This window comes from Balaenoptera musculus, chromosome 2 (assembly GCF_009873245.2).
Source record: "Balaenoptera musculus isolate JJ_BM4_2016_0621 chromosome 2, mBalMus1.pri.v3, whole genome shotgun sequence".
Classification (NCBI taxonomy): domain Eukaryota; kingdom Metazoa; phylum Chordata; class Mammalia; order Artiodactyla; family Balaenopteridae; genus Balaenoptera; species Balaenoptera musculus.
In genome coordinates, this window is record NC_045786.1 from 91,763,973 (window position 1) to 91,788,649 (window position 24,677).

At 36.4% G+C, this 24,677-nt stretch overlaps 1 protein-coding gene across 2 annotated transcripts in view; it reads right to left on the minus strand.

The window, feature by feature from the left end:
- The window catches only part of KNL1 (kinetochore scaffold 1), a 66,083-nt gene that overhangs the window by 28,509 nt on the left and 12,897 nt on the right, over window positions 1–24,677 (minus strand). For both annotated transcript variants that reach the window (XM_036844895.1, XM_036844894.1), the window contains exons 5-10: window positions 23,428–23,489; window positions 15,602–15,654; window positions 15,321–15,354; window positions 12,960–12,997; window positions 6,522–6,574; window positions 593–5,689 (exon numbers count right to left, since the gene is read on the minus strand). In XM_036844895.1, the coding sequence (XP_036700790.1) occupies window positions 593–5,689; window positions 6,522–6,574; window positions 12,960–12,997; window positions 15,321–15,354; window positions 15,602–15,654; window positions 23,428–23,489 (5,337 nt within the window). The remainder of the gene's footprint in view (window positions 1–592; window positions 5,690–6,521; window positions 6,575–12,959; window positions 12,998–15,320; window positions 15,355–15,601; window positions 15,655–23,427; window positions 23,490–24,677) is intronic.

The window sequence follows — 24,677 nt, forward strand, 5'->3', positions numbered from 1 at the left end:
TAAACACAAAATCTCACTTACTTCACTTTGAGATACTGGGCTTGATCTAGGCATTCTCCCATCCTCGAAAGAAATGGACTTTCAGCTTCTATATATCCTCATTAGCCAAGAAAATTCAGTCCAGCTTTTCTTTAAGCAGTTTGCATAATAAAAAAACTTTTTACCCTCCAAATATTTTCACACTGAAGATGACTTGTCAAACTACATATACCCTGGCTAGAGATTCTCATATGCAAAGCCAAAATGACAAATCACTAGAAGTGACACAATATTTAGAATTAATTACACAATTTTGATATTAATTTTTGTACTACTTGCCATTTCATTTTTTGTGACCATTTGTCACTTCAAATTGTGTTTAAGTCTAACTGCTAGTCAATTAATTTCTTAAGATTCTACATGGGAATATTTAAGAAAGGTTTAAGATGACTAGTATAATGCTAGTCAATTAATTTCTTAAGATTCTACATAGGAATATTTCTCCAGGCCTATAATTGGAAATAATCAATTCCTGCTTACCCGAGACTAAAATTAAAATTCAAGAATACTCATAAAAAATCAAGAACATTTCTTAATTCAAGACAGAGCTCACCTCCTGATCTTGTGCGGTATCACTAAACCTAATTTCACTTTTTCTGATTTTTTTCTCATCCTGAATATCATCTTCTTCTTCTTGTACCCAGGTTCTTTTTTGGCTATTGCAGGTTTCTTCCAGTTTATTTTCAGATGGTGAAATCTCTTTTTGGTATGTGTCAGTCAAAGCCTTTTCCTCAGTATCTATGCTAAGAGAGTCTGAGGAATTAATCTCACCTGGATATATAGGAAGATTTTCCTCATTTATATATTGAGATGGGCTTAAGTTCAGTTTAGCTGCAACAAATCCAGTATCTGAATGTTTATTGGAGACTGGCTGAGTTTCTAAGTTATTTAAATCAGTTGTGTCTGCTGGAGTCGGCTTCAGGTCATCAATACCAGTGACACTACAGTTTCTCTTGTTTGGCAATCTGGGCAAAAATATTCCCAAAGAACATCTCCTCACTTTATCTTTTATAGTCGTCATTAATGGTACAGAGATGGTTTCAGCTCCATTATGAGAAATTTTATTTTCTTCATCCCTATGATCTTTAACACTGCTGGACACTATGTTAACATTATGTATTTCTGTAGCTTGCACTATACTCTTATTACTGTGTGCCTTATTTACTAATTCAAGTAATTGTTCTGGAGAAGGTGGTATATGAACTGGTTGGAAATCTAAAAATTCTTCAGTTTTTTCATTCAAATTATTCAGATGTGGTTTGATACTACTAAAAGTTGCAGCATTAGATGCAATTACAGGATCTGATGCTTCTCTAGGATTGATATGAGTTTGAATAACTTGCTTAGTCAAGTCTGAGTTACTGTGGAAATCTATAGCTGTATTACATTTAGCTGTTTGAATATTTTTCTTTAGTTCTTTTTTACAGGCCATAGTAAACTGTTTCTCATTATTGAGCATTGTGGAATCGTTTTCACATATGGGTTCAGAGGAATTTCCTCTAACAATATTTAAATTCTTATTTCCCGATTTAGACAATATTGTTTCATCTTTACTGACAATACTCTGTCCTTGTTGAGGTAATGGACGTTGCTGGGTTGACAGATGATGCTGAGAAGCAACACAAACATCATCAACAAAGGTCTTCTTTAAACTATGCTCTGCATTATCAACAAAGGCCTCCATTTGATCCTTCGGAAGCTTACAAGATACTTGCTTTGAGTTAAGTTTAGTCATCTCCCCCAAATCTTCACCATATACTAAAGTTTCATTAGCTAATAGATTTGGGGGCTCCTTAATCAGATCTTGATCTTTGAGTACTGTTAGGACACAGTCTAACTGTCCTTGGGTACTGGTTTGAACAACTTTTTCCTTCTCTAACAAAGAACAAGGAGCAGGAAGAGGCAGTCCCTCAGATTTCAAATAATATTCACTAGCTAAATTGTTTGCATAAGGAAGATCATTTTGCACTGGGCAATGACTGGCTCTTACATCATCTTTATCACATAAGGGCATGCCATTCTCCTCCAAATTATCAAAAAAGGAAACAACACTAGGTAAACAGGAATAATTATCACTGGATCCACAAGTAGCAGCTGCAGAACTGCCTGTAAAACCCACATTTCTTCTATCTGTACTATTTAAGTGACAGCTTTCAATTTTGGCTTTTTCCAGTACATGGGCCTGGACTACAACTTTCATGACCTCTTCATCCACAGCAGTGCTATGGAATTTGATTTCTGTCTCACCTTGACCCCCAGACAATGTATCAGTAGGAACAAAGGGTATCACATGATGCTTTTGCTCAGTGTGAAGAACAATTTTGTTTTCTACAGCCAGTGCTTGTTCTTTAGTGATTTCTTGAACAGAGCTACCATCCTTAGGAAAAGAAACACCCAAGGTTTTTCCTTTTGCTATTCCAAATTTAGGGTACTCTTGAAGTATTTTCTCCATGGCTTGACAATCAATGAAAACAGTGTGAGACTTAGTAACTTCCAGATCACTGTGATTATCTACAAACATAACGGTTTTGTTCATAGGCCCAGTGGTTCTTTTATCTGGTGAGAGAGGTTTATATTCTAAGGCAGTTGTATGACTTCTGGTAATCTCCATATCATCCTGCCCACATGTATGTAAAACAGTATTAGAAGTTCCTTCCAAAGGCACCCAATGGGAGTCCTCTCTATCTTCCAGGACACCTTTGTTATTTATTTCCACTGCACAACTCTGGATGACATCCATATCATTTCTGTCATTCTTTGAGAATGCAATGGTCTTGCCATTTTTGAGTTTAAGGCTCTTCCTTCTCTGACTTTTGCCTGATAGGGATTCATTCAGAAATCCAGGCTTTCGTACATCTTTGTCATTTTTCCAAGTGGTTGATTTAGATACTTCCATGTTATCATCAGATATAAATGCTTCAGCTTTCTCTAAAGGATCACTATTAGACCATTCCCCCGGTAATGTCAGCTGGCTGACTTTTGCTACTGAATGATCACTTTCACCATTGTCCGGAAAGAAAACACCCTCCTTAGCAGGATTAGGTGTCACTTTTGATTTTTCTAGGCTTTTTCTTTTGGATAGTTCAAAGTTAGGGCTGTCTGGAAGCACAGTTTTCTCCTTTGCTTGGTAGTCAATGAAAACAGTATGGGACTTTGTCATCTCTAGTTCATCGTGATTATCTATAAACATTACAGTTTTGTCCACAGGCCTAGTAGTTATTTTATCTGGTGAGACAGTTTTACATTCTATAGCAGTTGTGTGACTTCTGGTGACTTCCATGTCATCCTGCCTACATGTATACAAAACAGTTTTAGAAGTTCCTGCCAAAGGCACCAAATGGGAATCATGTTCATCTAGTAAAGGTCTATGATTTATTTCCACTGTATAACTCTTGGTGATATCCATATCATTCTCATCTCCCTCAGAAAATACAACAGTCTTATCAATTTTTAGTCTGCCAAGACTATTCCTTTCACAAATTTTGACATCTTGCTTTTCATTCAGAATTCCAGTTTTGTCCTTCAACACACCCATGATATCATTAGAAATAAATACTCCAGTTTTTTCTATTGGACTTTCATTACATTTTTCAACTTTTACAGCTTTCTGTCTGTTTACTGTTGTTAGCTGGTTGTTAGTGTTTTCTAAATTAGTCTTACCTAGTTCTAGTACTTCAGAAGGACCAAATCCAATGACAACAGTGTGACTCTTGGTTAGGTCCATATTTTGCTCCTTCTCTGAACAAATAATTATCTTGTCATGAAAACAGTCAGGTGTAGGACTGCCTAAACTTTTCCTCAGTGGCTCAGGCAGTTTAGAATTCTGGTCTGGTACAGATTTCACTGTTTGACTGTTAACAGCAGTATTATGATTTCTCATAGCAGACTGTCCTTCTGATGAAAACAATGGCTTTGTAGTAGGAAACAAAGATTGCTCACAAGAAACTGTATTTCTATTATTTCTCAGTGGTACTTGTTTATCAAGATCTCCACCAGAGTATACTATATTATGGCTTGTTGCTATGTTCTGGTTAATATCAGGTGACTGAGGAGAATCTTTATCAAGATAGGGTGAAATATTCAAAACTTGATCTTTTCCTTTGTCCCAGGTGTCAGTTGGGATGTTTTTAGATATTATGTTTGGTTGTCGGCATGGTTCAATATGACCTTTGGTCATTTCTTCCCATTCATCTGAAGGGCTTATGCTGTGAGAGTGAGATTTACTGGTATTCTCAGATGCCAGACTGTAAGATGCAAGAGGAAACTGACTTCCTACATTAGCTATGTGACTTTTAGTCAAATCCATATTTTCATCTGTGAAGATTTCAGTCCTTTTGTCAGTCAATGAAATAAATAAAGGATTTTCCAGGCTCTGCTGTAATCTTTCCTTAGATACATGAGGAACTGAGCTATAATTTATATTCATTTCCCTGTCCTCTGACACGATTATGTGATTTTGGATCATCATTTCTTTTTCAGATACTGGTGCAGCTGCTATCTGTACATTTGTCTGAACTTGTTTAAAAATCTGATTATCTATTGCAACTGTGTGACTCTTGGTAATGTCCATGCTTTCTTCTCCCGAATAAATAGTATTCTCCCTGAGAAGAGAGATGGCATCTGGATTGGGATACATTTTAGAATAACTCCTGTCATGCTTTAGCAAATTCTTCTCCTCTCTCATACTTGAGAAACACTTGGTCAGTTCCATGGCATCATTACAACTAGAATAGAAAAATGTCTTATAATCTTGAATAGCTGGACTGGAATGTTTAGATTCTGAGATCATGGCCAATGTTCTGACATCCTGGTTGGAAGTCTGTGTGACTGTCTGAATTTCTCTCCCTGTAATATGACTGCTGGTAATATGTATGTCACCTTCAGGGTTTAAGGAAGGGTCCTGAAAAGCATCATTCGGTTTATCCTTAAAGACTGTCTTCTGTCCTAGTGCTTTAGCTCCATGACCTGTTGAAACATCCATCATGACATTCTGAGTTTGATTTTCTATTTCAGACAGATTATCTGCTGAAGGTAACTTCTGTATTGTGTGGTTAATTGTCAGGTCCATAAAGTCATTGCCATAAGTTGTAATATCATCACCTCTAAATTCCCTTAAGCTGGGCTCACTGGATGTGGGAATCAAAGTCTGAATATTGGCTGTATGACACTGGGTAAAATTCATCCCATCATCTTGTTCTCTAAAGAGTCTAGTCATATTACTGCTATTTTCATCTACACTAAGAGATACATGCATTTGGTGCATAGAAGAGGCCCTATTTGATTCTTTGAAATGAATAGGCATCTCAGAATTTTCTTTATCAGGTCCTGTAAAAGGAGAAGCATTCGATTTTCCTGTTTTCAATCTTTTTACAAAGTCATTGAAATTTATTTTCTTTTCTGAAGAAGTGCTTTGATCCCTGGAAAAATTTAATTCTTTCTTCATTCTTGCATCCTCAATGTGGAGCTTTAAGTTAGCCAGAAATGATGTGGTATCTATCTTGGCTGATTTTTCACTTTTGGTGCAATCTAAAAGGCCTTTGGTAATCATCACAGTGTGACTTGCTGTCAGGTCCATCTGGTTTTCATCTGAAAAGATGACTGTCTGGTCATTTGCATGTTTCCTTTCATGGTTGTATTCTGTAATTGAAATCTACAAAGAAAGCAAATATAAGAGATCAAATCAAATGCAAACGTCTAAAAAGGTATTTTATAACATGTACTATATAGAAAGAGTATTATATAAACAATCCTAGATGATGGTTTCATGTTACATTGGTTTGTTTGAATCAATGGTGTGGTGTGCAGCACGTAATTTGTTATTTAAATTTTTTTCTGAAGTCTGTGAATACTTTTAGTGTTTCTGAACAAATTAAAAGTTAAGGTTAATTATTCACCCCTAGACTGACTAAAAACTGAAAAGACTGACAATACCAAACGTAACTATAATGTAAATTCTAATTGTTATATTAGATAGGTCATTCTCATTCTAAGTAAAAAAGACTTGGAAGGAATAAGTGCATGATGGCTAATTTATAGTACACTCTATACTGTTGGGTGGTTGAGTTGTCCTTGAATGCAGTGGTTTTACTTGTAAGCACACAGTCTAACTCTTTATTGCTCAAAGTATGGTCTGTGGACCAGTGCATTAGTATCACCTAGGAGACTGTTAGAACTATAGAATTTCAGGACCTACCACAGATCTGCTGGGTAAGAATCTATATTTTAATAAAATCCTGAGATGATTCATATGCCCATTAAAGTTGAGAAGTCCTTATATAATTAACATATTTCCCTGTTATTTACACTGGCAGTGATTTAAGTATACTTAGTTAACTGGAAAGGTACATAGTTTTTCCAGTCTATGTTGGTCCATTTTGGTAAGTAATCCCTAAGTCATGTCACTAACATGAAATTTTTTGTGTTTTAAAAGTTTTAACTGTCAAAGAAGATTAAAATATGAAGGCACTTGCATGAACTCATACCTCTCCCTGGGGCATCTGGGTCTGAATGGGAGCACAAAGCAATGTATTCATCCCTATTAAGTAAAAAGAAAAACTACAGTCAATGACAAAAATATATATCACCAAGAGCCTGACTTTCCTTTTCTTAGGAATTTCATCAGCTACAAGTATTTACTAAAGTTTTTTCAGTTACTAAGTCCTTCCTAAATTTCACTGAGACTTTTAAATTTTCCCATTTTAGAAACAGAGAGATCAGTGATTACTGTATTCTCTGTGTGATTGAAATATTTTTCGAATGTGGTAGAGATTTTTAAAAGGTGGGATTCTAAAAGTGGAAAGTGTGGACTACTTTTTTTTCCTCCTTCACTTCTCCATTTTTATTTCCTGGATAGTAGAAGTTACATAGTAAAGAGTACCAACTGATAAGACCAAAATGTTAATAGTACAGATGAACTTATTTGCAAAGCAGACAGACATAGACAAAGAGAACAAATGTATGGATACCAAGGGGGAAAGGAAGGGTGGGATGGATTGGGAGATGGGGATTGACATATAAACACTACTATGTATAAAACAGATAACTAATGAGAATAGACTGTATAGCACAGGGAACTCTACTCAATGTTCTGTGGGGACCTAAATGGGAAGGAAATCCAAGGAAGAGGGGATATATACATAAGTGTGGCTGATTCACTTTGCTGTACAGCAGAAACTAAGACAACATTGTAAAGCAACTATACTCCAATTAAAAAAAAAAAAAAAAAGACCAAGATGTTAGGGTAAGATTTTGAAGCATCTTTTATTCTATGTTAAGGAATCTAAACTAAATGTTTCCAGGATGAGACATGCATTTTATAAAAATAATTCAAGAGAAGGAGAAGAAAGAAGATTCAAGAGAAGATAAACCAATGAAGAAGCTACTCTAAAAGTTCAGATACAACATGCTGAGAGTTTGTGTTAGGGCAAGAGACAATAAGAATGGAAATAAGGGATTAGACTCAAGAAATTCTAGAACTAGAGACTGGTTCAAGATGGCAGAGTAGAAGAACGTGTGCTCACTCCCTCTTGCGAGAGCACCAGAATCACAACTAACTGCTGAAAAATCATTGACAGGAAGACACTGGAACTCACCAAAAAAGATACCCCACATCCAAAGACAAAGGAGAAGCCACAATGAGACGGTAGGAGGGCTGCAATCACAATAAAATCAAATCCCATAACTTCTGGGTGGGTGACTCACAAACTGGAGAACACTTATACCACAGAAGTTCACCCACTGGAGTGAAGGTTCTGAGCCCCATGTCAGGCTTCCCAACCTGGGGGTCTGGCAAACGGGATGAGGAATTCCTAGAGAATCAGACTTTGAAGGCTAGCGGGATTTGATTGCAGGACTTCAACAGGACTGGGGGAAACAGAGACTCCACTCTTGGAGGGCACACACAAAGTAGTGTAGCATCGGGACCCAGGGGAAGGAGCAGTGACCCCAAAGGAGACTGAACCAGACCTACCTGCTAGTGTTGGAGGGTCTCCTGCAGAGGCAGGGGGTGGCTGTGGCTCACCATGAGGACAAGGACACTGGCAGCAGAAGTTCTGGGAAGTACTCCTTGGCGTGAGCCCTCCCAGAGTCCACCATTAGCCCCACCAAAGAGCCAGGTAGGCTCCAGTGTTGGGTCGCCTCAGGCCGAACAACCAACAGGGAGGGAACCCAGCCCCACCCACCAGCAGACAATCGGATTAAAGTTTTACTGGGCTCTGCCCACCAGAGCAACACCCAGCTCTACCCACCACCAGTCCCTCCCATCAGGAAACTTGCACAAGCCTCTTAGATAGCCTCATCCACCAGAGGGCAGACAGCAGAAGCAAGAAGAACTACAATCCTGCAGCCTGTGGAACAAAAACCACATTCACAGAAAGATAGACAAGATGAAAAGGCACAGGGCTATGTACCAGATGAAGGAACAAGATAAAACCCCAGAAAAACAACTAAATGAAGTGGAGACAGGCAACCTTCCAGAAAAAGAATTCAGAATAATGATAGTGAAGATGATCCAGGACCTCGGGAAAAGAATGGAGGCAAAGATCAAGAAGATGCAAGAAATGTTTAACAAAGATCTAGAAGATAAAGAACAAACAGAGACGAACAATACAATAACTGAAATAAAAACTACACTAGAAGGAATCAATAGCAGAATAACTGAGGCAGAAGAACGGATAAGTGACCTGGAAGACAGAATGGTGGAATTCACTGCTGCGGAACGGACTAAAGAAAAAAGAATGAAAAGAAATGAAGACAGCCTAAGAGACCTCTGGGACAACATTAAACGCAACAACAATCGCATTATAGGGGTCCCAGAAGGAGAAGAGAGAGAGAAAGGACCTGAGAAAATATTTGAAGAGATTATAGTTGAAAACTTCCCTAACATGGGAAAGGAAATAGCCACCCAAGTCCAGGAAGCGCAGAGAGTCCCATACAGGATAAACCCAATGAGAAACATGCCGAGACACATAGTAATCAAATTGGCAAAAATTAAAGACAAAGAAAAATTATTGAAAGCAGCAAGGGAAAAACGACAAATAACATACAAGGGAACTCCCATAAGGTTAACAGCTGATTTCTCAGAAGAAACTCTACAAGCCAGAAGAGAGTGGCATGATATATTTAAAGTGATGAAAGGGAAGAACCTACAACCAAGATTACTCTACCCGGCAAGGATCTCATTCAGATTTGATGGAGAAATCAAAAGCTTTACAGACAAGCAAAAGCTAAGAGAATTCAGCACCACCAAACCAGCACTACAGCAAATGCTAAAGGAACGTCTCTAAGTGGGAAACACAAGAGAAGAAAAGGACCTACAAAAACAAACCCATAACAATTAAGAAAATGGTAATAGGAACATACACATTGATAATTACCTTAAATGTGAATGGATTAAATGCTCCAACCAAAAGACACAGGCTTGCTGAATGGATACAAAAACAACACCCATATATATGCTATCTACAAGAGACCCACTTCAGACCTAGGGACACACACAGACTGCAAGTCAGGGGATGGAAAAAGATATTCCATGCAAATGGAAATCAAAAGAAAGCTGGAGTAGAAACACTCATATCAGATAAAATAGACTTTAAAATAAAAAATGTTACAAGAGACAAGGAAGGACAGTACATAATGATCAAGGGATCAATCCAAGAAGATATAACAATTATAAATATATATGCACCCGGGCTTCCCTGGTGGCGCAGTGGTTGAGAATCTGCCTGCCAATGCAGGGGACATGGGTTCGAGCCCTGGTCTGGGAAGATCCCACATGCCGCGGAGCAACTAAGCCCGTGAGCCACAACTACTGAGCCTGCGCGTCTGGAGCCTGTGCTTCGCAACAAGAGAGGCCGCGATAGTGAGAGGCCCGCGCACCGCGATGAAGAGTGGCCCCCGCTCGCCGCAACTAGAGAAAGCCCTCACACAGAAACGAAGACCCAACACAGCCATAAATAAATAAATAAATAAATAAAAATTTAAAAAATATATATATATATGCACCCAACATAGGAGCACCTCAATACATAAGGCAACTGCTAACAGCTATAAAAGAGGAAATCGACAGTAACACAATAATAGTGGGGGACTTTAACACCTCACTTACACCAATGGACAGAACATCCAAACAGAAAATTAATAAGGAAACAGAAGCTTTAAATGACACAATAGACCAGATAGATTTAATTGATATTTTTAGGACATTCCATCCAAAAACAGCAGATTACACTTTCTTCTCAAGTGCACATGGAACATTCTCCAGGATAGATCACATCTTGGGTCACAAATCAAGCCTCAGGAAATTTAAGAAAACTGAACTCATATCAAGCATCTTTTCCAACCACAACACTGAGATTAGAAATCAATTACAGGGAAAAAAAACGTAAAAAGCATAAACACATGGAGGCTAAACAATATGTTACTAAATAACCAAGAGATCACTGAAGAAATCAAAGAGGAAATCAAAAAATACCTAGAGACAAATGACAATGAAAACATGATGATACAAAACCTATGGGATACAGCAAAAGCAGTTCTAAGAGGGAAGTTTATAGCAATACAAGCCCACCTCAAGAAGATGTGGTACATATCTACAATGGAGTATTACTCAGCCATAAAAAGGAACGAAATTGAGTCATTTGTAGAGACGTGGATGGATCTAGAGACTGTCATACAGAGTGAACTAAGTCAGAAAGAGAAAAACAAATATCGTATATTAATGCATCTATGTGGAACCTATAAAAATGGTACAGATGAACCGGTTTGCAGGGCAGAAATAGAGACACAGATGTAGAGAACAAATGTATGGACACCAAGGGGGGAAAGTGGTGGTGGGCGGGGTGGTGTGATGAATTGGGAGATTGGGGTTGACATATATGCACTAATATGTATAAAATGGATGAATAATAAGAACCTGCTGTATAAAAAAATAAAAAGAGTAGAAGTTGAAAAAAAAAAGAAAAAAAAGACATTCTAGAACTGAAATATAAAGGTTTAGGTAACAAACTGGATGTTGGAAATAAGGAAGGGACTGAAGATGCTATAATAAAACAGGAAATACATTTTAAAATACTTAAGTTTAAAGTTTAATATTTAGAATATTTCAAAGAGTTTACGGCAACCTCGACTGAATATGATGAAGTAATTATGGGCTTTTTATTAAAGTCTTATTTACATATCCAGCTTCCATTCTTGTCATTTACTTAACAAATATTGTTTCAGAACCTATTATGTGCCCCAGAACTCAACCATGTACTAAAGCACAAAGAACAAGACAAAATTTCTGGACTCAAAGAGTTCCTAGTTTAATAAGAGAGCCAAAAGTAAATACCTAAAATACAGCATGATAAATTCTACAATAGGGACTTCCCTGGTGGCACAGTGGTTAAGAATCCGCCTGCCAATGCAGGGGACACGGGTTCGAGCCCTGGTCCGGGAAGATCCCACAGGCCATGGAGCAACTAAGCCCGTGCGCCACAACTACTGAGCCTGCACTCTAGAGCCCGCGAGTCACAACTACTGAGCCCACACGCCCTAGAGCCCGTGCTCCACAACAAGAGAAGCCACCGCAATGAGAAGCCTGTGCACCACAACGAAGAGTAGCCCCCACTCGCGGCAACTAGAGAAAGCCTGTGTGCAGCAACAAAGGCCCAACGCAGCCAAAAATAAAAATAAATAAAAAATTTATATTAAAAAAAATCTACAATAGACTGAGAAATAAAAGGGGTGTTGTAAGAGCACAAAACAGAGTGACTAACTCCTTGGTTTTGTCAGTGAAGGCTCGATTTAAGCCAGTATTACTTAACGTATGTTGCCAGATGGTGAACTGCTTATTATCAATTAATTAATTCATTTTGAGATAAGGAGCTTGCAGCTGATGTGAAATTCCTTTCATCAGTAGAGCTTTGCTAAGAAAAAAATGCCACTAACTAAACAGGAGCTTACTGCCATAGTTGATTTACATTCTATTGCAAGTTCCTTTTCTGTCAAGGACTATAACAGTTTGTGGACTGGCTACTTTGAAAGCACTAAAGTTAAGCTAAGTGAAAAGCTAAGTTAAGTGAAAGATGAGAAGACTGTTAGACAAATTGTATTAGGAATATCACTTTAGGCAGAGGAAATAGCATTTACAAATGGATACAGGCAGGAAAAAGTCCACATGGGAAAATGCAAGTAGTTATTCATGGGATATAGCACAGGATGCCTATAACAGGCTGGAGATAAAGTTGGAGAAAAAAACAAGCCAAATTATAAAAGGTTTTCCAAGTTTATGCTGAAGAGTGTGGGTTTTATCCCGTAAGCAAAATAGTGTCACTGAACAATTTTAAGCTGGGAGGTAATATGATAAGATTTAGAAATATGTAGAATGGACTAGAAGGATAAGAAACTAAATACAATAGCCCAAGATAGAACAGCGAGGACTTGAATTCAAATACGGGCAGAAGGAACAGAGAATAACTAACAGATGGGCCAGATATTTTGGAGACAGAATTGAAAGAGAATAGGGCCTGGGGAATTCCCTGGTGGTCCAGTGGTTAGGACTCCTCGCTACCACAGCAGGGGGCCCAGGTTCGATCCCTGGTCTGGGAACTAGGATCCCGCAAGCCGCACAGCCAGAAAAAAAAAAAAAAATCAAAGAGAATAGGGCCAAATGGATATGGAGAAAGGAGGAAAAGGTAAAACATGACTCAATTCCTGACTTGAGTGAACGACAGTGAGTGGGAGTTCAAGATAGAGAACAAGAGGAACAGCAGGTTTGAGAGAAATATTAGTAAGTTTGTGAAATTTTAAATTAAAGATTTTGTGTAAAGACAAACACTTTCTCTACATTTTTTGTTCATGGTTCTCTTACATATTATTTTTCAAGGAATCTAGATAAAGAGAAAAACGTATGATAAGAAAAGTATTCTGATCATACTCACCAGTTATCTCACAATAGTTATCTTCTGGATTCTTATTCCTAAAAATAATAAAGTAATTTAAAAATCTATACTCTGGACAATTACCAAGAATCACAACAGTTGAAAGAGTAGGGTAGGCAAAAGGTTTTCATAGGGTGACTGGCAGAAAACTCCAAAGACATCTTTAAAAAAAGACTCATCTAATACTGGCAGAAAAAATTACAAGGCAATTAAAGGACCTTACCATTAAATTTTTTCAGATATCTAAATTTCAAGAACACTATAAAAATATGCTTAATACATGAGCTTGCTTTTTCTTTTTTAATTTTTTATTAAAAATAATTATTTATTTATTTATTTATTTATTTATTTATTTTTGGCTGTGTTGGGTCTTCGTTTCCGTGCGAGGGCTTTCTCCAGTTGCGGAGAGCGGGGGCCACTCTTCATCGTGGTGCGCGGGCCCCTCACTGTCGCGGCATCTCCTGTTGCGGAGCACAGGCTCCAGACGCGCAGGCTCAGCAATTGTGGCTCACGGGCCCAGTCGCTCCGCGGCATGTGGGATCCTCCCAGACCAGGGCTCGAACCCGTGTCCCCTGCATTGGCAGGCAGACTCTCAACCACTGCGCCACCAGGGAAGCCCTAAAAATAATTTTTTTTTGGCCGTGCCACGAGGCTTGCGGGATCTTAATTCCCCGACCAGGATGGAACCTGGGTCCCCTGCAGTGGAAGCGCGGAGTCCTAACCACTGGACCACCAGGGAATTCCCTATTTTGTTTTTAAGAATTACCTGTAGGGGCTTCCCTGGTGGCACAGTGGTTAAGAATCCACCTGCCCAATGCAGGGGACACGGGTTTGAGCCCTGGTCCAGGAAGATCCCACATTCCTCACAGCAGCTAAGCCTGTGAGCCACAACTGCTGAGCCTGCGCTCTAGAGCCCGGGAGCCACAACTACTGAGCCCCTGTGCCACAACTACTGAAGCCCACGCGCCTAGAGCCAGTGCTCCGCAACAAGAGAAGCCACTGCAGTGAGAAGCCTGCACTGCAATGAAAAGTAGCCCCGGCTCCCTGCAAATAGAGAAAGCCTGAGCACAGCAACGAAGACCCAATGCGGCCAAAATTAAAATAAATAAATAAAAAAAACAACGAAAAAACGAATGACCTGTAAAGCAACTCATTTTCTAGAAATTTAGCTTTAGAAAAAAAAAGGTAAGTCAAAGGAAACAACCCAGGGAATTCCCTGGCAGTCCAGCGGTTAGGACTCCGCGCTTCCACTGCAGGGGACCTGGGTTCAATCCCTGGCTGGGGAACTAAGATCCCAGGGCGCGGCGCGGCCAAAAAAAAAAAAAAAAAAAAAATGTTAACCCAAATGTCCATCAATGGGGAGCTGACTAAATGCTGGTGCAGACATACAACAGATTATAACAGACTAACGTAGATCTACATGTAACAACATGGAAAGTGCCAAAAGACATTGAGTGATCCCATTTTTGTCTTGTTTAAAAAAAAAATGCTAAAGATAAACCATGCACTTGGATATACATATAAAATTTCTGCAAGGACATCCAAAATTATCAACAGTGGTTATCTGTGAGGAGCCTAAGTAATATAGCCTAGAGATTTTTCTGTGTCAATATATAAAGAGAATCTTTTTTTTTTTCCAGCTCAACACTAGTCAATTACATGGAAAAATTGTAATTTATTTAACCAGTCCCTTACTGATGGACCTTTAGGATCTTTTACATCTTTTACTATTAAAATAAATGTTACAGTGAATAACTTTATATATTCATCATTTCACACATTTACAAGTGTATTGGTAAGATAAATTCCCAGACATGAAATCTCTGAGCCAAAGAGCATGTGCATTTAAAATTTTGAATGATGTTGCCAATTGCCTTCTACAATATATACCCACTAGCAATGAGAGACTTTTTACCTATATTCTTAACTGATTGGATGAAAAATTATGTCTCAATATAGTTTAAGTTTGTATTTCTCTTATGATTAAGATAAGCATGTTTTCATTTGTTCAAGCCTACTGCTATTTAATTTTTGTATTAATGTTATAATAAGAAAAACTAGTTTAAAAAAAATCTGAGGACTTGCTATTTATTGTTTTGTACTAGCTCATGTATTTGAGGATTTATATATGAAAGTAGAATGTTTCATCCCTCTTAATAGGATAAGGTGTACAATGCACATACTTATCAACTACAGCAGTATATTAAATTATGCAAAGAATCTGTTTTCTGAATTAATCCTAAGTATTCCACAAAAGGGAATGGAAATAAAAAACAAAAAGAATTTTAACTTTAAAAACACTTCATTTAATAGGAGTAAACAAGTTTTAAAGTATAATTTACATCACATTTTTTTACTTACTGCATAAATAGAACATTTCCTCCTGCTTCTGTTTCTATAAATAGAGAAAAGATTAAAGTTTTTCAATAATACACTGATTAAGCATTAGAAAAATTGCATAAGGACATTAACAACAATAAAAAAAAATACTAACAATGTACCTTATGTTCTGCCCCCCATTGCTCAAGTTACACTTTTTAAGCAATAAGATGGATATTAAGTTATACCAATTATCTGGTTAGATAACCACAGCATAATTATATAGAAAACAGATTTAGCAGGGATTGCAGTAACAAATTTACCTGAAATTTCTGACTTTTTCACTATTTTCATGTGAGGGTCTGTCTGGAATACTCTAGAAAACAAAATAAAGATTACTGAAAATCTGCAAGATTTTTTTTTTTTTTTTTTAATCGTGTGGCTTGCAGGATCTCAGTTCCCTGACCGGGGATTGAACTCAGGCCATGGCAGTAAAAGCCCAGAATCCTAACCAGTAGGACACCAGGGAACTCCCGAAAATCTGGAAGTTTTAATTAGAACACTATGATGTTAATTTATTGTCTGTTTTGAGAAAGGTAAAATAAAGCTTTCTGATTGATTTTATAGTAAAACCAAGTAAGAATAGCACACAACAAAACCCATAGGCCAATCTCACATATGAATATTAGTGCAGAAATCCCCAAATATAAGCAAACTGCCTCTAGTAATGTTTTTGTTTTTGTTTGGCTGCACTGTGTGCATATGAGGCTCTGTCTGGAATACTCTAGAAAACAAAATAAAGATTACTGAAAATCTGCTAGGTTTTTTTTTTTTTTTTTAAATCGTGTGGCTTGCAGGATCTTAGTTCCCTGGCCAAGGATAGAACCTGTGCCCCCTCCAGTGGAAGCACAGAGTCCTAACCACTGGACTGCCACGGAATTCCCTAGCAATGTTTTATTGGGCAGGCCAAAAAGTGCCTTCGGTTTTTTAAGTAAAAATAAAAGATACATTTTTCATTTTCACCAAGGACTTTATCGATCAATGTATTCACCCTTTTTTGTTCCACTACCTTCTGCCATTTTTCAGGCAACTTCATAATTCCATCTTCCCAAAAGATGGATCTTTTTGAGCAAAGTACTGTTCCAGGTGCCTTTTACAGTCTTCCAGGGGACTGAAATATTTTCCATTAAGAGAATGTCGTAAAGACCAAAATGAATGGAAATCCAAAGGTGCAACGTCTGGTGAATAAGGCGGATGAATCAGAACTTCCCATACAAGTTTTAACAGTTTTTGCCCAGTCATGAAAGAAACATGCGGTCTTGTGTTATCCTGATGGAAGATTATGCGTTTTCTGTTGACTAATTCTGGACTCTTTTCGTCAAGTGCTGCTTTCAGTTGGTCTAATTGGGAGCAGTACTTGTTGGAATGAATTGTTTGGTTTTCTGGAAGAAGCTCATAATAGAGGACTCCCTTCCAATCCCACCATATACAGAACATCAACATCTTTGGTGTGGTTGGTGGTAGTTCATTTCGCTTGCCCAAGATCTCTTCCATTCCACATTATTGTACAGTATCCACTTTTCATTGCCCATCACAATTTGTTTTAAAAATGGAACATTTTCATTATGTTTCAGTAGAGAATCACATGCAGAAATACGGTCAAGAAGGTTTTTTTTGCTTAACTTATGTGGAACCCAAACATCAAAGCTATTCACATAACCAAGCTGGTGCAAATGATTCTCAACGCTTGATTTGGATATTTTGAGTATGTCAGCTATCTCCTGCATGGTATAACGCTGACTGCTCTCAATTATTGTTTCGATTTGATCGCTATCAACTTCAACTGGTCTCACCTGACCATGGAGCATAGTCCAGTGAGAAATCTCCAGCACGAAACTTCGCAAACCACTTTTGACACATTCGATCGATCACAGCACCTTCTCCATACATTGCACAAATCTTTTTTTGCGTTTCACTTGCTTTTCTACCTTTCTTGAAATGATAAAGCATAATATGCCGAAAATGTCGCTTTTTTTCTTCCATCTTCAATATTAAAATGGCTACACAAAAATTCACCGATTTTGATAAGTCTTTTTTAAAATGCACGCTGATATAACAGCTGTCACATACAATCTAACAAAATTGTTTCGAATGAAGTTAAAGATGACTAAGTGCTACTAGAGCCATCTTACGGAAAAAACCAAATGAACCTTTTGGCCCACCCAATAAAAGAATATTTTATGACTAAACTGGATTTATCCCAGGAATGCTGAGATAACTCAACACCCAAAAATTTGTTTTATCATATTAAAGATTAAACTGGGAAAAACTCTAGTTATTTTAATAGATGGTCAAAAGCATTTATAAAATCCAATATCCATTCTTGTTTAAATACAAAACAAAAATCTGCAACAATAAAGTTAAATTTATCCAACAATACAGGGAGAATAGGTGTACTGATTTTAACAAATGTAAATTGGCTGAGCTACCCTATTAAAAAATGGCTATTGACTAAATTTTTTAAAATTTTAAACTCAATCTACAACCTATAAGTTACAAATTAAAAATTTTCACAGCTAAAAATTATCTGTGGACAAACAACAGAAAAGATAATTATGAAGTCATCCAACACATTAAGTTTCATAGCAAAAAAGTATTAGAACTAAACAATGTTGCTATCATACAGTAAGATGAAAATTATCAATGAAAACTAACAATGAATAAACCAAATTACATGTAAAAAAAGAAGTCAGAGGAAAAAAATGAAAGAAATACAAAGAAGAAAATGCAGAAATATATTTAGATGCCTCAAGATACAAATTTTAGAACACCACATATTAGGTAGACAAAGAGTAAGTTGTAAATACATATAATTAATAAAACATTTAGCAAACATATGGAGACACCTAACTGAAAGGGCAAAATAATTCTTTCCTCCATATTTAACTTTATGTATATTTATCTTAATTATGGTTGTTCCTTGCTCTCTCATTTTTTTTTTTCAACCTATATAGTGTCTGTGATACAAGGAAAGCTTTCAAAGGTACAATCTGTTGCAAAAATTACTTATGAACCAAGAAAGACACATGCTTTAATAACACAAAATTTAAAGGGTTTAACCACACAAAAACTTTAAAATATTTTCTTCAATATCGTCTAGGTAGACTAGGAAATAAAAAACGAAACGTTTCAAAATGAGAAGGAAAAAAAAGCATAAATGAACAAAATATAGAAAAATAGTAATGAAAAAAAAAGTACAAATTAAAATAACTAAGATAACAATAAAATCAATCAAATCAGCTAAAATTAAGTGTTAAAATCTAATATTTACAGTGCCTTACGAAAAAAAAGGTACATTACTAGAGGTACTAAAACCAATAACAAAAATGTAATAATGACTATGTAACCATTTCTTCTTTTAAGTCTGGCAATTCTACTTTGGGGACTATAATCCCAAGGTAGTAACTCAAAAGAAAAAAGGTAATTTACACAAAAATATCTAACACAGCACAAGGAACAATCAAATGCTTAACAGAAAATTTAAAATAGTTATTTTTACATTAACATTACTATTCCTAAAGAAAACACGTAAGGAAATTCCCTGGCAGTCCAGTGGTTAGGACTCAGCGCTTTCACCAAGTAGCCTGGGTTCAATCCCTGGTCAGGGAGCTAAGATCCACAAGCCAAGTGGTGTAGCCAAAAAAAACAGAAAAACAGCATGTGAAGGAAAAGTCAGTCTGAAACAAAGGGGAGAAAATGAGTTATTAAATCAAACCTTGGCCACACCTATTCAAGGAGTATACTGGGAGTATACAGACAGAATCATTCAAGGCTTGCAATAGGTGTGTACGTACCTACTGTGGACATGGATTCATTAGCCTGGTGCCATTAAACATTCTGAATCATTCAAATAACTAATAGTTCAGATTCCATGATCAGCAAGCCATATTTACATTATAATTTACTTTCTTAGGTAGAATGCCTATAAGAAATGTATTGATCTACTCAAATAAGGGTTCTGATTCATTTGATTTGGTTCTCATGATATATTTAGTGGTAGCATTCTTATTTATACACAAATCTCTAGTGAATATGTTTAGTAGAAGTCCATCTCTAAGAGACAGAACCATTTTTGGTACAGAAAAAAACAATACGGAGCCTGCAAAGCCAAGGGCAAGATCTAGGAAGACAGTAGCAACGTCACCAAGGAATATACCACCTAGGGAACTCTACTGGCAGGCAATAGCTAGTCTTCCCTGATAATACCAAATCTTACTATGTCTTTCCCACCCCTCACTCCCAGAATTCAATACATATGAAATATTGACAACTCATGTTTATCCAGGAAGACGTTAATTGATTTATGGATAAAAGATGGATAGAAAAAAAGTATAAAACAATTAGAATTACTATCAATCGACAACAATGAATTTATATTTCAGAAGGTACCTACTGTTTGGAACTATTCAGTAACATAAAGACGTCACATAGTCTGCCGCTAAGTGGGAACCCCCTTCTTCACCCCTTACCAACATCTACTTACTACTCCTCTAAGGAAAAGAAGAAAGAAAACATGTTCCCAGTAGTCCCACAACTGAAATCCTGGGCAACTATAAACTTATCCTAATGCAAAATCATGTTTTATATGGCAAATACAGAATTGAATTTCTTTAATCTGTCTGATCCTAAAGGTTTGTTAAGATAAAGAATTCAGAGGAGAGAGAGGAACAAATGAGGAATGGGAAACAATGCAGATCAAAGCCCAGGACTTTCCTAGGAAGATTTCTGGACAAGAAACAATCAAGCCTCATCGTAAAATGTTTAAAGTCAAGGTTAAATTGATCTAGGAGCTCACCTCACAATAGGCCAAGTTAAAGAAGTCTGAATTATACAGAAAATAAAATTTGAAGAAGGTGATATTAAGTAGACAAGCTATCTTTATGATAGCTAAAAGGAGAGCCTGTTTACAAAAAGACAGCTACCCTGGAACACCATTACATCCCCTCTCCCTCCACAGAAATGTCTTGAAAATAGGTGGTTCAGGAAAACCCAACCCATTCAATGATGAGTAAAAAGTATACAATCCATAAGGACACTGTAAGATTAAAAGAAAGCAAAGCATAACATAACTTATTAACATAAGAAAAACACTCAGAAAAATGTTGTCCCAGAGAAAATGAAAATTGTATGCATACAGTTTGCTATGGACTTAAAAAACATAACGAAGCAATAATCTCTATGAAAGACAGAAATGAAAGCAGAAATACAGGAACTCAAGGAAAAGATAGTAAGAAAACAGGAAATGACACACAAACAGATGAAACTCATGAAAGAAGCAGAAGAAAAAATATAATCATCACAGAATGAAGGCAAAACTGGAAGAGACATAAGGGCGAATAACTATCTTGGAAAATATGGTAAAGGACATAGAAAAAGTTTTTAACTGAACAAAGTAAAAGAAAATAAAAGGACTTAAGAGAGAATATAATACAGAAGAAAAGCAAAGAATTTAAACATAATTTGTGTTTCTAAATTATTGAGTCCCTAACGAAATTTAAATGAAATAGAAAAAGATATTTAAAGGTTAATTCAAGATTCAAGACCCAAAACAGTCAAAATAAAGATGTATCCAAGTAAAGTTAATAAACTTCAAAGATAAAGGAAAAAAAAAATCTGTTAGGTAGCCTGTCAAAAAGATCTAGTTGTTTATGAGGGGGAAAAATCATGCTCTCCTCTGACTTGTTCATAGAAACATTCAATACCAGAAGATAACAGAATCACATTAACAAGTTCCTTAAAGAAAATGTGGGGTGGCGGTGGGATGAATTGCGAGACTGGGATTGACATACATACACTAATATGTATAAAATAGATAACTAATAAGAACCTGCTGTATAAAAAACAAACAAAAACCCTCAGTGACTTTGGTGTTTGATAAAAAACAAAAACAAAAACAAAACAAAACATATTCAAAGTGAAAAAAAGAAAATGTGAACTGAAGATTTTATATCCAGCTAAATCTTCAAGTATAAAGGCTATGACTAACAGTTCTGAGCGCCCAAGAACTCAGGGAGTATTGCTTCAATGAGCCCTTCTTGGGAAAACATAAGAGAAAAAGCTTTGGTCAACCAAGAGATAATTAGGGCAACTATAGTAACAGAACTGATGTGAACATTTAAATATATATAATACAACTAAAACACAAATGTGACAGATGACCTAATGTCAAATACCCAGAGACAGAGAGAGAGAGATAAGAGAGTGAGAGAAAGGGAGAAAGAGATATAATACAACTTAAAAAAAAGGTGGGGGTGGGGGGGGGGGAAGAACTTCCCTGGTAGTCCAGTGGTTAAGACTCTGTGCTCCCAATGCAGGGGGACCAGGTTCGATCCCTGGTCAGGGAACTAAAATCCCACACACTGCAACTAAGTCTGTGTGCCCCAACGAGAGCCGCACGTCACAACTACTGAGCCCATGCGCTCTAGAGCCTGCACACTGCAACAAGAGAAGCCCACGCGCTGCAACGAAGACCCAGCGCGGCCAAAATAAATAATAAATAAATAAAATTTTTAAAAAAGATGGGTAGGGAATGAGGGGGAGAAAATAAGAGGAAGAAGTAGGCCAATAACTTCATCCATTATAAATGCCAAAGGATATTATATAATACAATGAAGTTTTAATTGAAGTTTAAGCATATTTTTAATAGTACAAAAGTATATTATTAAGTAAAATTGGGTTGGGAGAGAGGAAATCGACTAACTTTACCATTGCTCATACATGGTCAAACATTACACAAAGGTATACCACAAAAATGAAAACAAAAATATAACAAAGACAGAAATCTTAACATCAGTCTAGGTAGAATTTGGGTCAAAAAGCAATAAACAAAGCAAAGATGAATATTTCATAATGCTAGAAAGTGCAATCCCAAATGAAGATATAGCAATGATGACTATGCACCAATAAACATAGAATAAACATTCATAAAGAAAAACTACTGGATAGAGTGGGATGCACTGTCAGTTAGAGACTAATTTACCTCTCTCATAATTCATGAAGATTAAAGTGACTAAAATTATATAAAATTACAGAAGACGCAAATAACATGTATAAAATGGATATAATTGATATATATCAAATTCTACACCCTAAAATACAAAATGTATCTTCTGTTCAAGTGGATGGATCATTCACAGAAATTGATCATATACAAGACCACACAGAAAATTTCAATAAAAATCAAAATAATACAAATTAGCATTCTCTTACTACAATATAACTGAAAATTAATGACCACAAGATGTCTTTACCACCTAGATATGAATGTGAAAATTCTCAATTAAACAACTCTTTAATGAGAAATACAAATATACTGCTCAGCATTAAGAAAATAATCATAAAAAATTACATATAAGAATTACATTAAATTAATAACTTAGGGAGAAGTGATATCTTTATGATGTTAAATCTTCTTATTCAGGAACTTGTCTTCATTTGCACAATTCTTTTTTTTTTTTTTTTTTTGGCCATGCTGCGGGGCATCTGGGATCTTAGTTCCCCGACCAGGGATCGAACTTGTGTCCCCTGCAGTGGAAGTGCAGAGTCCTAACCACTGGACCACCAGGGAAATCCCTGTACAATTTATATTCTTTTATTATTAAATTTACAGCAACTAAATATAATGGAAAAAAGGACATTTATCTTCTATCTGGTTATTATTTTTATATAGGAAATATATTAATTTCTAAATATTAATTTTGTATCCTGCTACTTACTGTTTATAGAGGTATTTCAATTGATATTCTTGGATTTTCCTAATATTCAATTATTTAATCTGCAAAGGTGACAGATTTATCCCTATCTTTCCAATTTTTATAACTCCATTTTCTTTCTCTAGTTTTTTTTTGTTGGTTAGCACCTCCAATACAATGTTAAATAGCAGCCGTAAGACACAGTTGTTTTGTTCTGGACTGTAGAGGGGGTGCTTTCAATGTTTCTCTTTTAAGCATAACAGCCTTTTAAATAACAATTTTCTAAAGCTTCTCTAATTGAAACACAAATTATCCCAATCAGTTAGTACCAACATATTTGGTGTGACACACAAAAAGTATTACCTGTAACATTTTAATTATTTTTCTTTTCAACTTACTTTATAGTATCTGCAAAGCTGACTCGACGAGAGTTTTTCTTATTTCTCAAAGCATTGGATTCCTAAGGGCAGAGAATATATGGTATGATTTTTAATGAAACCACTGTGAATTAGGTCTCCAAGATTACGATAGACAGAGACCAGTTCTTATTCTGAATTAATGTGATATCATTAATTTTGATAATTAATCTGATTCTCCAAAAAATTCCAATATAGAAGCACTTAACATGAATATGATTTTCAATGTGAAAAATAAGCACAGTGACACAAACAACATATTTAAGGAAGGTGATTACTATCCCTTACCTTTTCTCTCTCCTTTAAATGAATGGTTATTTTGCAATTAAGTAGAAGAAAGACTGGGAACAAAACAAGTGATATGTTGCCTATTATGGTAACCCTACTATACTATTTTTAAGATTAAAAAATTTTTTTTAATTGCGGTAAAATACAATTCACATAAAATTTACCATCTTAACCACTTTTAAGAATTTTAATTTTTGGGGGTGGTGGTGTGATGAATTGGGAGATTAGGATTGACATATATACATTAATATGTATAAAATGGATAACTAATAAGAACTGCTGTATAAAAAAATAAATAAAATAAAATTCAAAAATTAAAAAAAATTTTTTTAAATTTTATTGTGGTAAGAACACTTAATCTAACCTCTTAACAGATTAAGTGTACGATACAATACTGTTAACCATAGTGACAATGTTGTACAGCGGATCTCTAGCATTCATTCATCTTGCATAACTGAAACTTTATACCTGTTGATTAGCAACTCCCCATTTCCCCCTCCTCTCTGTCCCTGGCAACCACTGTTCTATTCTCTGCTTCCATGAGTTTGACCATCTTAGACAGCTCATATAAGTGGAATCATGTAGTATTTGTCCTTCTGCGACTATTTTACTTAGCATAACATACTGAAGCATCTTAACTGTTTTTTTTAAATTAAGTTATTTATTTCGTTGCAGTGCGCAGGCTTCTCATTGCAGTGGCTTCTCCTGTTGCAGAACATGGGCTCTAGGCGGGTGGGCTTCAGTAGTTGCGGCACGCGGGCTCAGTAGTTGTGGCTCACGGGCTTAGCTGCTCTGCGGCATGTGGGATCGTCCTGAACCAGCGCTCGAACTGGCGTCCCCTGCATTGGCAGGTGGATTCCCAACCACTGCGCCACCAGGGAAGTCCTTAACTGTTTTTTTTTTTTAATTTATTATTATTTATTTTTGGCTGTGTTGGGTCTTCA